At 33.8% G+C, this 16,300-nt stretch overlaps 2 protein-coding genes across 3 annotated transcripts; one reads left to right on the top strand and one right to left on the bottom strand.

The window, feature by feature from the left end:
* The first annotated feature begins 1,332 nt into the window (after nucleotides 1-1,332).
* Nucleotides 1,333-10,137, top strand: LOC130612433 (phosphatidylserine lipase ABHD16A-like). 2 transcript variants are annotated; one of them, XM_057433742.1, is made up of 20 exons: nucleotides 1,333-1,351; nucleotides 3,587-3,643; nucleotides 3,852-3,918; nucleotides 4,108-4,197; nucleotides 4,395-4,474; nucleotides 4,581-4,738; nucleotides 5,070-5,143; nucleotides 5,227-5,267; nucleotides 5,488-5,589; nucleotides 5,729-5,792; nucleotides 5,863-5,912; nucleotides 6,432-6,596; nucleotides 6,731-6,794; nucleotides 6,890-6,953; nucleotides 7,374-7,430; nucleotides 7,552-7,611; nucleotides 8,048-8,124; nucleotides 8,865-8,960; nucleotides 9,399-9,445; nucleotides 9,772-10,137. In XM_057433742.1, exons 4-20 carry the CDS (start codon nucleotides 4,143-4,145, stop codon nucleotides 9,862-9,864), a joined length of 1,347 nt encoding a protein of 448 aa, XP_057289725.1. In that variant the 5' UTR covers nucleotides 1,333-1,351; nucleotides 3,587-3,643; nucleotides 3,852-3,918; nucleotides 4,108-4,142; the 3' UTR covers nucleotides 9,865-10,137. The 2 variants fall into 2 exon arrangements, with proteins under 2 accessions (XP_057289725.1, XP_057289724.1); XM_057433741.1 differs by lacking the exon at nucleotides 1,333-1,351 and adding an exon at nucleotides 1,393-1,613.
* Nucleotides 10,138-13,178: 3,041 nt separating this feature from the next.
* Nucleotides 13,179-15,895, bottom strand: LOC130612435 (uncharacterized). The gene has a single exon (XM_057433744.1). It carries the CDS (start codon nucleotides 15,049-15,051, stop codon nucleotides 14,290-14,292), a length of 762 nt encoding a protein of 253 aa, XP_057289727.1. The 5' UTR covers nucleotides 15,052-15,895; the 3' UTR covers nucleotides 13,179-14,289.
* Between the last annotated feature and the right edge of the window lie 405 nt (nucleotides 15,896-16,300).

The following is a 16,300-nucleotide window of genomic DNA, read 5'->3' as shown; positions in this document are numbered from 1 at the left end:
TGTCGTGCCCGTCTTAGATATCTTCGAGATCTTCTTCGGTGTTTACAGTCTTTTCCTGCGAAAATAGATGCTTTTCTTGGTTGTCTTCGGCATCATAATAGTCTTTCTGTGCTTCATATCCAATCTCATCATGTAGTGTTGGATGAATTCGTTTTTTTTTATTGCTTCCTTTATTTTGTTGTAATAATTGGTAACAGTATCCCGCACCAACTGCAATCGAGCGTTAAGAGCATTGGTGGTTGATGCTACTGGAGCTGATACAGCGTTGTATAATTGTGCCATTGCATTTCTGAACCAACTTTTCTCTTTTATTATATTTTTTTAGATTTTTTTTTAAATGGACAGTTTTTGGAATAATGGGATTTCACTTATTCAAACATACACAATGTCCCGATACACCCAGTCGAAATAGTTCTGCTTTTGACCATTTTTTGTTGACGATCCTATACTCAAAGTCAAATTTAAGTTCCTTGCACAGGGACACACTATACCATTGTAATATTTTTCCCGATGTTTTTCTAAGGCATCAGCTTGTAGAATATTAAGGTATTTGATGCACATTTTAGTAGGTTGTCCGTTTTGTTTGATCATGAAATTGTCCATAGATAAAAAGTGCTTACATTTTGAGCATTCCATTCTTCTTTTACACATCTGGAGTAGACAACCTCGAATAAGCGGTCACATTTTGAATAGTGAAATCTCCCTTACTCCACTTGCGCAGGATGCTTTCGTCAGATTCTGTCCGATATCGTTGATATCGATTTATTTTACACAGACGGTTTTGATCCACTGGTTAGAGTATCTGCTAGTACACCCTAACCAGTGCATCAAATTACCGTCAAAAGGAGGTTCCAAGTTGTACTAGGAGAGTAAATAGAGTGGATAACTTTTTTTCCTGGAGGGGGTTCTCAGGCGGACCTTTTTAGCGAACACTTGTACCATTTGAACCCCACAACTGACTGTCACGACACTATAAGCTAGCTAATATAGAAAACGAGGATATTCTTCGAGGATTCAGCTATTCCGATTTTCCAATGGAAAGAGAAATTATGTTGGGTCTTCTGGCTATTTATTTACGTTTTCTCTTTATCATGTTTACGTTTGCAAAATGGTCTGGTCTTCGTTATATATTTTAAATTCAAATATTTGCCTTGCGTTCCGGGTCCCGTGTTCCACCCTCTAAGTTCCCAGGATCTCGGGTCCCACTTTTCCCGTGCGCCAAGTTTTCGCAGAAAGCAATACACCCTCCTACGGTGTTCCTTTGTTTTATTCTCACTGAGATTTAAGGGTATTTATTTCACGAAGTACTACAATTTCGATAGTATTTAATTTTGAAAACTGAAGTAGTCAGGTAAATCTAACTTAAGGATATTGTCATTAGCAATTATCGGAAACAAAACAAAAAATGCATAATTTTTCCCCGTAAAATTTGATACATAAATCAGTACTAAAGAGGCGAGGGAGAACAGTTTAGCTGACTGCTTCTTAGGAAGAAAATGGCCGCGTCTGGGACATTCCTACTTTCAAAGTTTGCTGATATTGGGCAGTATATCTTTGGTCCAAGGCTCTATCGTTTGTATCAACTAAATACACAGACAGCAAGAAGAGTTTTAGTAAGTTAAACAATCAGGGAAAAGTTGTGAACCAGAATACCCAGATTCGGGTGGAGTACTTAGTTTTCGCATGATATATATGCATGAAGGATGGTATCCAGCCAGATAAAGTGTTCGAACACACCATTTTTTATCTACCTTCCTGGTCTTATCAACTATTTTTTTACATCTCAAATTATTTATAGATAGATAGATGTGCATATTTTACATGGCTAGCCTCACAAATATCGAGGGATATACCCTGTCTATTATTTCCAGGAGGGGCCATGGCTTAGATAGAGAGTCCTAGAGTATTTAATGCTCATTTTGAGCGACGCAGACCCAATTAGGGCCCGCGCTCTACTAGACAACTCCGGGCAACATCCAACGGCCCACACAGTGTGCCATTTTCCCAATTTCCCTCACATGGCTTGGGTTAACCCGGGGCTATGGTAACATTCACTCGCCCATGTTGAATCGCTGTCAAGAGGAATCGAACAGTAAGGCAATATGATTGTTTGCTTTCCCTTAAAGGGCTTAAAATAAGTATTTATGGTGCTGTAGCTAACTTTTAGAGACCTTTCAATACACTCAATCATAGTGCTGTGTTTTTCTTGTGCGCACAGAAATGGAGGTAACTTCTCTGCTTAGTTTGTTTACATTTTTACCTCCATTTCTGCACGCTCATCGGGCATTACTTAATCACTTAGATGCATGCGCAAGTAAATATCGGGACTGTGATTCCATGTATTCCCCTTTTGGTAGCAATTTAATATGGGTGAGTGAATGTTACCGTAGCCCTTATTTAACCCAAGCCATGTGAGGGAAATTGGGAAGATAGCACACTGTGTGTGCTATGTTGAGTGTCACAGGGAGTGTCTATAGAGCACTGACCCTGACTGGGTCTGCTTAGTTTAAAATGAGCATTCAATACTCTAGAACACATGGCCCCTCCTGGAAAAAATAGACAAGGTATATCCCTCAATATTTGTCAGGCTAGCTATGTTAAATATGCACATCCATCTTTATTCATGAGAAGGTGATAACTTACAAAGAACTGCTCTATAAGGTTGGGCTCTTAAGGTTTTTTCACAATTTAATTTTCTATCGAGCTTTCTTTCGGGCTACCCTCTTGATAAACAATGTTATTTTTTTTATTGCGTACATTTCAGAAATGTCTTTTTGATTATGGAAGGCATGATATGTTGCCAGTCAATTTGACCTTTCCTTTTTGTATCCAGAGTTTAAAGATGTCAAATTTCAGCGGTCAGCAAGCGTTGACTGGCCGTTATTTTCCAAAAGTTTTGCTGTTTAACGACAAATGATTGGTGCTTCACCCTGTTGAGTATTTGGTTCTTGTATAAATGCTTCTTGCAGAACAACTCTATCCATACAAAATAAAGCATTCCACTAAACACTTCCTTGCTAAGAAATTTATTTATTGGATTATTTGGTTCAAAAATTAAACATGATTTGAGAAAATTGTCTCAATTATTTCGTAAAAATATTTAAAAAAATTCTCTATAAACCTGATCAATTTTGCTATCACATGCCACTTACGAGGTATTAGTTTGACAAATGCTAACTACCCAACATTGTTTGATAGTGTCCAGTTACCCCAATTAATCATTGCAAAATGTTTATGGAGAGTACAAATGCGTGACCATGCCACACTCCTTTTCTGGGTTTTAGTTCTTTAAGTAATTTTTTTTTATCTGTGGCACTTTTGTTAAAGATTATACATGTTAATAGAAAAGACAAACCAACTGCAAAACAAATTTACAGAACAGATTATTTTTCTTCGTATAAAATTATGTGGAGTAACTGCAATCTAAAATTGACCTTTATCTCAGCTTTTCCCTCGGACTGTTAAAGATTATGCTTAAATTTACTTGCTTTTATCTCAACAAAATCATTTCGGTGTAGCTAAATAAAATGCCTTTAAAATACATCAACAGTCAATGTTTATAATCGTAATTATTATTTCATGTTAGGGACGACAATATGTGCTAACAACCCATGAATGGTTGGGAGAATCATTTATCCGAACTGTAAGTGTACAATCCCTTTCATTTTTGTAAATTTTTCTCAGAAGATGCAAGTTATAGCACATGCACATCCCTCCACACCCACACAAATTTATTCAGGTATGCTATTGATAGCGAATGCAAAATGTCAAGTCACCTAAGTCATCTTGAAAAATCCTGAGGCCAGTTTTATGTTTTAAACTGTTATAACAACAATTTTATGTTTTTTTAGGTATCGTATGCATTATCAGTTACTTATTATTTTTCTCCATTCATTGCATATTATGTTTATCAAAAAGGTTTGAACATAATTTATTTCAACTGTTTATTATTTACATTTTTCACATATAATGAATTTGTTATCTCATAGACTCTTATAGTTTAACTGTTAGTCATTTTTTGTATTTGTACAAAATTGTCTCCTGCAAATTTAAAATTATTTCTTTTTTTACCAAGTTTAGATGGTGGCATAAGCGATTTTTTTTTAGGAATTTTCAGCTCAACGGAACAGTTATTATATTACATGAAATTTTGCACTGGTGTAGTTTGTGGGCTGGCCATTGCATATGTTATACGAGGTATATATATATATGCTTTTTACATTACATTCCGGGCTGATCAAACTATTGTGTACTCTAATTTGTTTCTAATTTATGCCATTGTGAGAAAAATAACTATAATGAAAATGTAATAATGCTTTTATGTCTTAAGTGCCCCTTAATGGTGGTTTTTAACATTTTAAGACCTCACGTTTTTACATGTTCTCAATCAAAAGGTTATGGAAGATGGTGCAATAATGACTATAGAATATTCCATGGCATTTTAACACAAGCTCTACGAAATAAGAATGAAAGGGTTAGTGAATTTTCCAATAATAGCAATTCTATATTTAGTATCACTAGATTCACTTCACTCCTATTTACTAAACACATTTTTTGTTTACTTATTTTTTTGCTTATAGGGTATGCTTCAACTGTATGATTTTGAATTCTCAGCATGGCCTGTTGATTTTCGCTATGATGAAAGTGTTATAACAAGCCAAGTCAAATGCAGTGATACAGACGTTTTAAAGTCATCTTTATTTTCAAAATTATTTAAACTACCATATAACGCATTTGAGTAAGTGTAGCGTGAAGGTTTTACCCATTTCTTGTTGATATTTTTTTCTTGCTGATGCTGATGCTCAATGATGCTAAAGAAGCTGAGTTTCTTACAGAGAAGGATTTATGTTATATTTAACAAGAATATGCAATATTGCTTCTACTGCAAGCCAAGAAAACACATTTTGTATTGTAATCGTAATTTTGTTCAAAACATGAGGTTGTTCTGATAATATAATTTTTTTACAAAAAATTTTTCATTGCAATGGTATAATATATGCACACATGCAATGTTTAAATGCTCACAAAGAATATTCAAATTTATGGACTACGGAAATATGTTATTGCAGGTACTTTCTTGCACATGCATTGGCACGACCAATGGCTTTTCCTGGTTCGATTAAGTTGTTACAAGCTGCTATGGGTATGTAATGATTCATCTTGTATAAAAGACCAGTTTTTAATAAAGGTTGAATTACAGCTATATTTTTGTATTTGTGCTTTTAGGTCCTGCTTTATCGCAAGGCCGATGGGCTTTAATAGAAAAGGTACAAGATTTGTCAGTAACTAATTTTGCGATTACAATAGTTACAACCTTTATAGGCATAGTATACTTCATATGTTTAATATTTCATACTAAATTTTTATTCGAACTAACAAGCTGAGCCCAAAGAATTCAAAATCTGAAAACTGAGGTCCTGTTGAGCTACTTAGTCTCTTGGTTAATTTTGCATAGATTTATCATCATGGTCATTTTTTGGTTTATAGAATGGACTGCGTGCAAAGTTGTTGACAAAAGATGGCAATGAAATAGATACAATGTTTATTGATCGGCGAAGTGAACGCAATGACGATGAAGGAAATACGCTGGTAAATAACAGCAATATTTTTCTTTTTTCTTTCAACATATATGTCTTTTGCCTTTAACAAAGTTATCGGTATTAATAAACGCAAAAATAATAGTATTCCTCAAAACAATACCTCAGAAATACCAGCTACTTTTTTTAAGGTGATATGCTGTGAAGGAAACGCAGCATTTTATGAGGTTGGATGCATGGGAACTCCATTAAAAGGTATTGTAATAATAAATTACATTGCATTAAGCGTTTATAACAATATGCTAAGAAACAATTCTGATTATAGGCGGATATTCTGTGCTTGGGTGGAACCATCCTGGTTTTCTAGGAAGCACTGTAAGCATTTTTTGATGTTATCATTTTTTATTTATTTGTTTTCTTCACTTTATTGAACTACACTAGACTCTATAATTCAAATGCTTTGGGAAACAAAAATGGATATAGTTCGAATTATAGAAAGTAAATCCAAGTTTGTAATTTTTGTTAGAGCCAAGGTTCTAGTTTCTATGCATTCAATTCTGTTAACTTGGACTTCTAGTTTGAAAGGGACTTTAAAAATATGAAAATGTTCAAATATTCTCTTCTCAGATTTTTTTATTATCATTCATGTTTTATTTCCTGCAATGTTAGAATTAAATGGAAAAAATACAGAAAAATACTCCTAGAAACAGTAAAAAACGTTCAAAAAGGTGTCCGTATTGTGAAGGTTTAAGTTATAAAAATTCACTTATGAGAGTTTCCTAAAATATTTTCACCATGCCAGAAAAGTTGTTTGAATTAAGTGAAGTCGAATTAGGGAGTTTATTGTAAGAAAAACAAAATACTGGTATTAGTGACGTATACTGTTTATGTTAGGGGCTCCCATTTCCAAACTCTGAAGAGCATGCAATCGATGTTGTTGTACAATATGCCGTGACAAGACTTGGATTTCGTGTTGACAATATTATTATGTTTGCTTGGTCTATTGGTGGCTACACAGCGGCATATGCTGCCATGATGTATCCAGATATTAAAGCTTTGGTAATACTAGTTAATTAAGTTTTTGTTGTGTTCAAATTTCTTGTGACTTTGTTATAGCATTTTCGTTTTGAGGACGGAATTATATATTTGTAAAAACTGTTGAACAGGAATTATATATATATAAATGTTTTTAGATATTAGATGCGACTTTCGATGACATCAATCAGTTAGCTTTAACCAGAATGCCAGCGTTTGCAGGTATAAATCAACTTGTTGCACCTGTTTGTGAATTTCTAGAAGTTACCTATTGTAGATCTTCAGTGTTGTGTAAGTTTTTATTTTATTTTTTTCAGGTGGTATAGTGAAAAGTATTATCCGAAACTACATGTCGTTAAATAACACTAAACATGTTATCAAGTAAGTGTTTGAGAAGTTCTAACAAACACAAAAAATCCAGAAAATGATTTCACTTTTTTTTTAAAGCATGCATAGTCATTATTGGATTGGCTTTAAAATATGTTTATTTGGACGAAACATACAGTGGACGAAACTACACAGTAAAAAAGAATTAAAAGCATAAATGCTGTTAATATCAAGAGTAGATTTGTGCGCGTTTCTTTATCTGTGATCAGCATCCTGAACAACAAAATACTTTGTTGTTGAACACTCGGTGAATGTTAGAGAAACTGCTGAAAACTATTAGAAAAATACCCCAAAATTATATCCTGCTAACCATCTGTTCTTTTTAAAGTTGCACTATTTCAATGTGAAGGGGGAAATTTTGTGGGGGAACGTAAATTGCTTTAATTCAATTACAGAGGAAATAATTGTATATAGGTTTCCTGGTCCCATTCGATTGATACGAAGACAAAGAGAAGAAATTATCACAACTACGTGAGTTCGAAAAATAGTTTTATCAGTCGAGCAATTTGTATTATCTTAATATAAGAATTCAATAGAGATAAATATAAAAAACACGTGAAACTTTCGCTTCTAGCGTGCCACTTTCATTTAGACCAAACGATCCTGGAACTAATCGTGGTAATTTCTTACTGGTAAAATTGTTGATGTACAGGTATCTAATGTGAAAATATTATCATACAATCCAGGGTGCCCAGTCGGTTAGGAAAATTGTAAAAATTAGGCCGTTTTTCTACTCATCTATTAATCTTGATAAATAATATGAGTTCTGCTTTCAAACATCTTCAACACAGTATCAATATGACCAACAAAACTGTCTGCTTTGATTCATGCAAATGTTTTTTTGGTATGCTATTTTAAAACCGTTGCCAATTAAATGATGTTATGCTTAACTTTCACCAAGTAATGAAAATATCTCCTGCCAAAGATTTTATTAAATATCCTAATTCTTTTATATTACTTATATTAATTTACATTTCCTTCCCTTCCCCTAACTTGAAATTTCTGAAATAATATACAGAAGGGAGCGGCTTGTTGAAAGTGAGAGTAAGTAAGAAAAAAATATTTTAAGGAAAGTTATTTGCTTTTAGATATCCACTTATCATTTCAAAAGAAGGCTTAAAAGTATTGTGGCAATATCTTTGCGCAGCTGATGAACCCATGCAAGGTAGATGTGATTTTTATTCAAACGAGTAAATATGTTTTAAAAGAAGATAGACAGTGAATGTTTAAAACTGCTTCTTTGCCTTTACCATACATAAGTAACAATATGATCATTCTTTATATGAAGTCCAGCATAGCAAACTCAAGCATAGTAAAACTACACACATCATAAAAATTCACCTTTGAAAGCAATAAAACATTTGTACTTTTTCAACTCATTCCATATAATGTTGTAGACAAGCATTATGTGGAGCATTGGTGTACAAAGAGTATCTACTACGAAAGTAATTTGTCTTAGCTTTAAATGACCAAGGTTGCTTAGATGTACTATTCTAACCCACGCTTGTCCCGTGTTCTCTTTTAGTTGCGCTAATTTTTATGAACTTCGTTCTGTGCTAAGTTTTGTAAGCAGAACAAGCCGTGTTTAGTTTTTCATATAGAACAAACCGCGTTGAGTTTGGCATATAAAACAAACCGTGTTGAGTTTTGCATAACAAACCGTGTTGAGTTTTGCATATAAAGCAAACCGTGTTGAGTTTTGCATATAGATCAAACCGTGTTGAGTTTTGCATATAGATCAAACCGTGTTAAGTTTTGCATATAGAACAAACCGTGTTGAGTTGCATATAGAACAAACCGTGTTGAGTTTGGCATATAGAACAAACTGTGTTGAGTTTGGCATACAGAACAAACCGTGTTAAGACAATTAGTTACAGATCAAGTCAACATGTTTTCTGTTTCTAGTTGGCATAATACAAAGCATTGGTGGTATAAATGAAGAAGAATGCGAAGCAAAGTTAGCCGTAAAAGATGGCCAAACGTATTACCCTTCAACATTAGGTAGGTCTGCATACTACTGCAAAGTCTCAAAGTGAAATTTGATATTGAAATTATGTTGTAGAACTTAGAAGTTGTTTCATTAAGTTCAACTTAAGTATAGATAAACAAATAGACCCTACACAAATGTACCAACAGAATTATATCCCAAGCTGACTTGCAGTTATGTGCGTGTCATTTTATATATGCGTGGCCTGCATCTTGACCCCTGTAGTATCTACATATGATAAAGCATATCCCTTAGCAGGCCCCGCTTACCGATGACAAAGCATGTCAAAGTTTAATATCGTTTGTCTCACGATTAACAGTTTCGAGATTGTTTAACTGATTCTACACCGCAAAATTGCGCATGATAATAAAAGACAAAATGATTAAAAAAGGAGGAAGAGAATCAAAGTTTAACTAGAAAGTTTAAAAATGTGCAATCGAATTTTGTTTTAGGTCAAGATTGGTCAGAAGAAGAAAAAATAAAAGTCACATTATATTTAGTAAGTACAACCATACACCGATCTCCAGTTATGAATGTGTTCACATTTAATAGTAACGCGGAATTTCTATACAATAACAAACTCATTGAGTAGTGAAATAACGACGTTATGTTCTAAATACTTACAGAATGCAGAGCTGGAACATAAACAAGCTTTACTGTAGTCATAATATTAGGGGAGTGCAAATCCTTTCAAAAAGTTTATCCCCAATGTGTTCGTTCTAATAAGTGCATGGTGTATCAGAATTAGTCTCGTGGACAAAATTGTTTTTTTTTTTTTTTTGCTGAATACGAATTCATCAAAAAAGTTTCATTATTTTTTTTTAGGCAATGAAATATATGGATCACTTTGACGCTACGCATTGCATGCCGCTTCCATATTCTTACTTTCAGTTACCATGGCAACACAGTAACCTGTAAGAAGTCAAAATAATGACACTCACCGTGAAGGTTGATTTCCACGAGATTCTGTGGTTAATTTTTATTTTAACGCGAATTTTTTTCAAGTAAAGTCAAATAAAAAACGCTGCACATTTGGCGGGCAAATTTGTCTTGTGGAGGTCTACCTTGATTGTTTAGAACTAACTTTCGAATTCGAATGTATCTAAACTTATGTCAATTGCATCTGTAAATATTTTTAGGAATAAAATAAATTTTTTGTGAAAGTTTAGAATGAAGAAGTGTGTCAAATTAGGGTACAACTTTTTGCTTATAGTATGTAGCTTATAGTACGTAATAGCCAGCTGAAATATATGATGACAGTGTTGCGAGGGAGGAATAAAAAAAAGGATTTTTGACGAAACTTAAACTTAAAAAAAGGCGGATTTTGTTTGCAAGGTCTTTATAATAATTCCCGTCGCATGTTAAAAAACTGCGTATTTCGGAGTAATTTATTATGCTGACGGGCAAACCCATGAATTACAATGTAACCTCACAGCTTGGGTAAAATGTAATGGATGCCAATTCCCGTGTCACATGGCTTTATGTTGAACAAGCCATGTGTTGTGTTTCAGTGTATGAACAGATAGCTTCATTCTAGAGGTCTGTATGATATTTATCTTTAACACCGTATTTAGTGATACTTGCCATTTTTGCGCTGTGGATATAACTTCAGATACTTTTGACGAAGTCGTAATTAATTTTAAACAGGTTTTTTTAAAATATTATGTACAACCGTGTTTCAGATAGCTTTCGTGCTTGTTTTGCAACATGTCTTTCTAAACGCAACCACCACCGCAAACAATATTACATGAATTCAATAAGAACATTGTGAAAACGTTATTGAGTGTGCAACTTACCAACAACATGGTTGTTTTCCACTTTTTGTTTTTTGTTTTAGTCATCAGTAAAATTTCAGCCGTGAATTTCTAATTTTATTACAATAGGCGCTCGGTATTACGAACCCCCCCGGTATAGCGGCTATCTCTGTATTACAAACTAAAGTCCGTTTCTAACAAAAAGCCTTTGACACGCACCTCGCAAGCTGGGTCTGTGCTTTTGACATCGGGCTTTGTATTTCACAGTACAATATTAAACCGCGCTTGTAAAATTGTGCAGAAAGAAATGACGTAATTATTAAAGAAAAACGTTAATAACAAGAAAGATGGCGCATGAAGTAAAAATAAACTCCGATCTCCATACCGCCTTATCCAAGAGCTGTAACATCTGATAGCATTTTCGTTTCTCTTCAAAATTTTAACAAGAGCTTTGTAAATCATACAGCTTTAAAAAGGTGTGCGGGATTTTTTTTGTTTTTAATTTTTTTTTTGACAGTGGTTAAATGCAGGGTGATATACTGGTGAAATTTCTTTCAAAACAAACACAAGGCTATTGTGAGAAAATATAGAAAAGCAAAAGTTTTCCGCATAATCTTTTGATACGACCAATCCAAGGTTTGTTTTAAAACAGAAGTCAAAAAAATTATGAGGTTGTAAAAAGTTGAACTCGTGAAAGTTACTTTTTTCTTCTTTATTGTGTTTTCATAAATGAGTATAGTAGACTCTCGATATAACAAACCCCCGATATAACGAACACCTCGATTTAAAAAACTAAAGTTCGTTCCTCTTGGATTCTGCCTTAAGATGATAGAAACTCTTATAAATTCCCTCTATATAACGAAACCCCGATATAACGAACCCTCGATTTAGCGAGCCAAATTTTCCGTCCCATGAACTAATAAAACCTCTATATAACGCACTTAAAGTATCAAATGCTACAAAATACGACAAAAAAACCGCTGCAGAAAATTGCACCACGGCAAAAGTACAAACAAAAGCATCGCTGAGGAATATTGTGTCAAGAAAAACACTGTCTCTACCTGGATTGCAAATAAAAAAAAAAAATAACCGAAGCTAAAATATAGTCTTGGCAAAACGCCCTGATCTTTTCTTTTTCAAATGTCCAACTAATTTATCATCTTCTGTTTTGACACAAGCAGCATATTTCTCCACTGGATTTTGAGGCCCTCATTGGATTTTCTCAATTTTTTAACCAATTTTGGCCACCAAATGTTGCTATAAACATGATGTCCTTGTCTTAAATGACATTTCGATCCTCTGCAATTATATAAATACATGCGCAACATCATTTTACTTTGCCTGATGATGGGAGATGGATCTCCCGAAACGTCGCCTATTAAACTGTCATGTTCAAAAAATGATAAACTTTCCACAGTAATCATTATTATTATTGAAATTATTTACCTAGGATACCCTCTTCGGGGTTCCTATTGGTACTGTTAGCAACGAGGGTCTTGCAAAGGGGGTCCTAACGCATTTAAAGGTCCCATTTGAGCTACGAAAGCAGAAAGGATAGATTCATCATCATCATCATCATCATCATCATCATCATCATCATCATCATCATCATCATCATCATCATCATCATCATCATCATCATCATCATCATCATCATCATCATCATCATCATCATCATCATCATCATCATCATCATCATCATCATCATCATCATCATCATCATCATCATCATCATCATCATCATCATCATCATCATCATCATCATCATCATCATCATCATCATCATCATCATCATCATCATCATCATCATCATCATCATCATCATCATCATCATCATCATCATCATCATCATCATCATCATCATCATCATCATCATCATCATCATCATCATCATCATCATCATCATCATCATCATCATCATCATCATCATCATCATCATCATCATCATCATCATCATCATCATCATCATCATCATCATCATCATCATCATCATCATCATCATCATCATCATCATCATCATCATCATCATCATCATCATCATCATCATCATCATCATCATCATCATCATCATCATCATCATCATCATCATCATCATCATCATCATCATCATCATCATCATCATCATCATCATCATCATCATCATCATCATCATCATCATCATCATCATCATCATCATCATCATCATCATCATCATCATCATCATCATCATCATCATCATCATCATCATCATCATCATCATCATCATCATCATCATCATCATCATCATCATCATCATCATCATCATCATCATCATCATCATCATCATCATCATCATCATCATCATCATCATCATCATCATCATCATCATCATCATCATCATCATCATCATCATCATCATCATCATCATCATCATCATCATCATCATCATCATCATCATCATCATCATCATCATCATCATCATCATCATCATCATCATCATCATCATCATCATCATCATCATCATCATCATCATCATCATCATCATCATCATCATCATCATCATCATCATCATCATCATCATCATCATCATCATCATCATCATCATCATCATCATCATCATCATCATCATCATCATCATCATCATCATCATAATCATCATCATCATCATCATCATCATCATCATCATCATCATCATCATCATCATCATCATCATCACCATCACCATCATCACCACCACCATCACTACCACCACCACCACCATCATCATCACCACCACCACCACCACCACCACCATCATCATCATCATTATTATTTAACCATTTTTAGCCTTACTGTTCATATAAAGTTACTAAAGTATGCATTGCTACGCGAAAATGTAAATCTAGAAGAAAAAAAAACACTATAAATTTATTTCACTATATATTTTTGTGGAGCAGCTACCAACTGAAAGTTTATTTACAAAATTGAACTCGCTAATTATATAAACACAGAAACAGGAATTAATTTTTAAACGCAAGCTTTTTAAGAATATCACAATTCCAACCAGGCTGGTCATTATTCATATTTTTTTATTTCTCTATTTTTCTAAACAATAAACCTGTTGTTTTTAATCTGAAATTCCAGCCTGGTGTTCTTATAAAAGTAAAAGCGTGTACTTACATTCTTAACCCCAACCTCGATCACAGAGCCTGTTGTCTTTTTTGTAAGCTCCGGGAAAGGGGTTGTCTTAACACTATATATATTTTTGTTGATTTTGATTTTTTTCCTGACCATCTGTTAACCGATTAGTCACCTTTTAGCAACAGAAGTCACGTCATATCATAATTTTTAGACATATAAAATGGTTTGCTTCCGAAGTTATTACCCCCTCCCCCGCCCCTCCGCTCTCGCGAAAAAGGCTGAATCACGGATGACGTTCGAGGCACATATGAAGTGCTGGAGCTTCGTTTGGCAACGCGTTAGAACTCAATCTATCCAAAGAAACACAAATTTGGGGTTATATCTGACTGGTGATAAAAATCACAAATTCGATCCAAATTTTTTTTAAAGAACAACGCTCTGGTGGTTGATTTTAGAAAACAAAAGCTGGGAACGAGGTTAGCGTTTTTAAGAAAACATGTAAGATTTTGTTTTATTCTGTTAGAAAAATTTTAACAAATTGAGCTGTATTTGCCGTATCTATATCACTAAAACTTAGCAGAGATTTTGTTAACTGTTCATTAGTTAGAATTTTGTGTTCTCTCAAAAATGGTGTTATTCTATGCTTCATAACATCTGTAGTGAATTCTGGATGCCCTTGAGTTGATATGACTCGATTATTCCATAACACCACTTCGTACAAACAAGTTTCAGACCATCCTATAACTTCAGCATCGTCTGGTACATCAAGCACACTTTCACCATGACCTTGCATTATTTTAAAGGCTTGTCTTTCCCCAAAGCATTTCCTAAAGGAAGCAGTTTCGGAAAAATATTTCGAGACATATATCGTCCCTGTTCCAAACACATCATGCCCAATCAAATTTCTGCCAACTTTCCCACCCAGAGCTTTTCCGATAATCTGATGACCAAAACAAATTCCAAATAACTTTGGTCCACATTGCAAATTCATAATGTTCTTAACAAAGTTAATTAAATTTTTAATCCAATCAAAATCATCGTTTACAGAATAATTAGAGCCAGTGATAATAAAGCCTCGATATGATTTCACTTCATTCATATCTGGAAGTTTTTCAGTGATCGCGTATATAGGTTCAAGTAGCATTTCTTCTTTATAATGCTCAAATCTTTTTTTATAAAACCTCCACAAACCAAGTGATCCACCCCAAAGATCTGCATCTTCAACAATGACCACACCCACTTTAGGTGAGGTGTGTGTTGCACCTCTTTCCATATTTGTTTGCAATCTCCGTTAGTCTGAATGATTACGACTGTTTTTATATCGTTTGTTTTTATGAGGGCTTTTTCACTTCTGACAAAGTAGCAGGGTAGTGATTACTAAAGATGTTTTTTATTTCACAAAAAAGCGTAAATTTGTTTCTTCTTTCACTTCGTATATGTGAAAAGCTTCTTATTTTTTACAGGGTTTTTTTCGTTTGTATTTCTTTCTGTTCAATGTTGTAACACTTCCTTCGCTTTGCTATGAAACTTAAAAATATTTGCACAAATTGTTTTAAATTAATTAAACTATTAAATTAGCAATAAAAGTTATATCCATGTGACAGACAGACTGATTTAATTTCCCTCGTGATGACAAGTTCTTGTACATTTCTTAAAAACACCGATACAAAAAATTAGCGATGTTGTGTAAATTTTTATCTATAATAGTTAAAGATATTCGTCTTTATCGAAAGGGAAACATCTAAACTTAGAATCATAGTGCTTAATTAATACACTATTAATAGCAGTATTCCGCATTCCTTGACAAAGCTTTCGGTAAAGCATACTCAATTTTGACTATGGACAGATATACCGTTTTCCATAAATATAACTCTTATTTATTATTCTTAATAAAGTAAAACATTTCAAAATTTAAAAGTGAGAGCTTAAGAACATTTGGGCGTTTCCGCATTAACAGGTAAATTTGGTAACTCGACCCAGTCTACTGTCTTCTAACAGTTTTACAGTGACTAATGAAACTTCAAATTGTTATTATTTGGTCAGATTTCAATAATATCGTCTCATGCATATGTTGAGTTAATTAGGTTAATTATTTTTCATGCATTGTATCCTTATCGTAAATAATTTAGCGCCCGTTCAATCGAATATAATTTGAATTTGAATTCGACTAAGCATAATTAAACTAAACAGTAATTCATTGCGAAGCTAATAAGAACGTGTTTTACGTGTTTTTTTTAATAGTCGCTGCAGTTGCATTGTTTTACATTTAACTATACATTAGTACAAATCAGACTGGTGAACAAGAATCATATTACCAGAAGAGCATAAATACTGCATGCTTGCTGACTATGCTCACGATTCATGTTTGTAGCCAAAATCTTGAAATTAGTTTGTTTAACATTTTTACATGGCTAAAACACGTGATAATTTTTTTTGTCAAAGAGGTAAAGAAGAGACCTCCAAACCTTAACATCACATTGTTTCGTGTTCCTTCGTCAGGATATCGCACCGTGTAAAGCATG

This window comes from Hydractinia symbiolongicarpus, chromosome 10, assembly GCF_029227915.1.
Source record: "Hydractinia symbiolongicarpus strain clone_291-10 chromosome 10, HSymV2.1, whole genome shotgun sequence".
Lineage (NCBI taxonomy): Eukaryota > Metazoa > Cnidaria > Hydrozoa > Anthoathecata > Hydractiniidae > Hydractinia > Hydractinia symbiolongicarpus.
The sequence above is the reverse complement of the archived record's forward strand: the minus strand, read 5'-3'. Positions and strand labels throughout refer to the sequence as shown.

What these genes read in the sequence shown, in the direction of transcription:
- LOC130612433 (XM_057433741.1), top strand. Translation starts at nt 1,497, where the DNA reads ATGGCCGCGTCTGGGACATTCCTACTTTCAAAGTTTGCTGATATTGGG. An exon ending in GATGGGCTTTAATAGAAAAG is followed by an intron (nt 5,268 to 5,487) that starts GTACAAGATTTG and finishes TTTGGTTTATAG; the next exon opens with AATGGACTGCGTGCAAAGTT. An exon ending in ACGATGAAGGAAATACGCTG is followed by an intron (nt 5,590 to 5,728) that starts GTAAATAACAGC and finishes ACTTTTTTTAAG; the next exon opens with GTGATATGCTGTGAAGGAAA.
- LOC130612435 (XM_057433744.1), bottom strand. Translation starts at nt 15,051, where the DNA reads ATGGAAAGAGGTGCAACACACACCTCACCTAAAGTGGGTGTGGTCATT.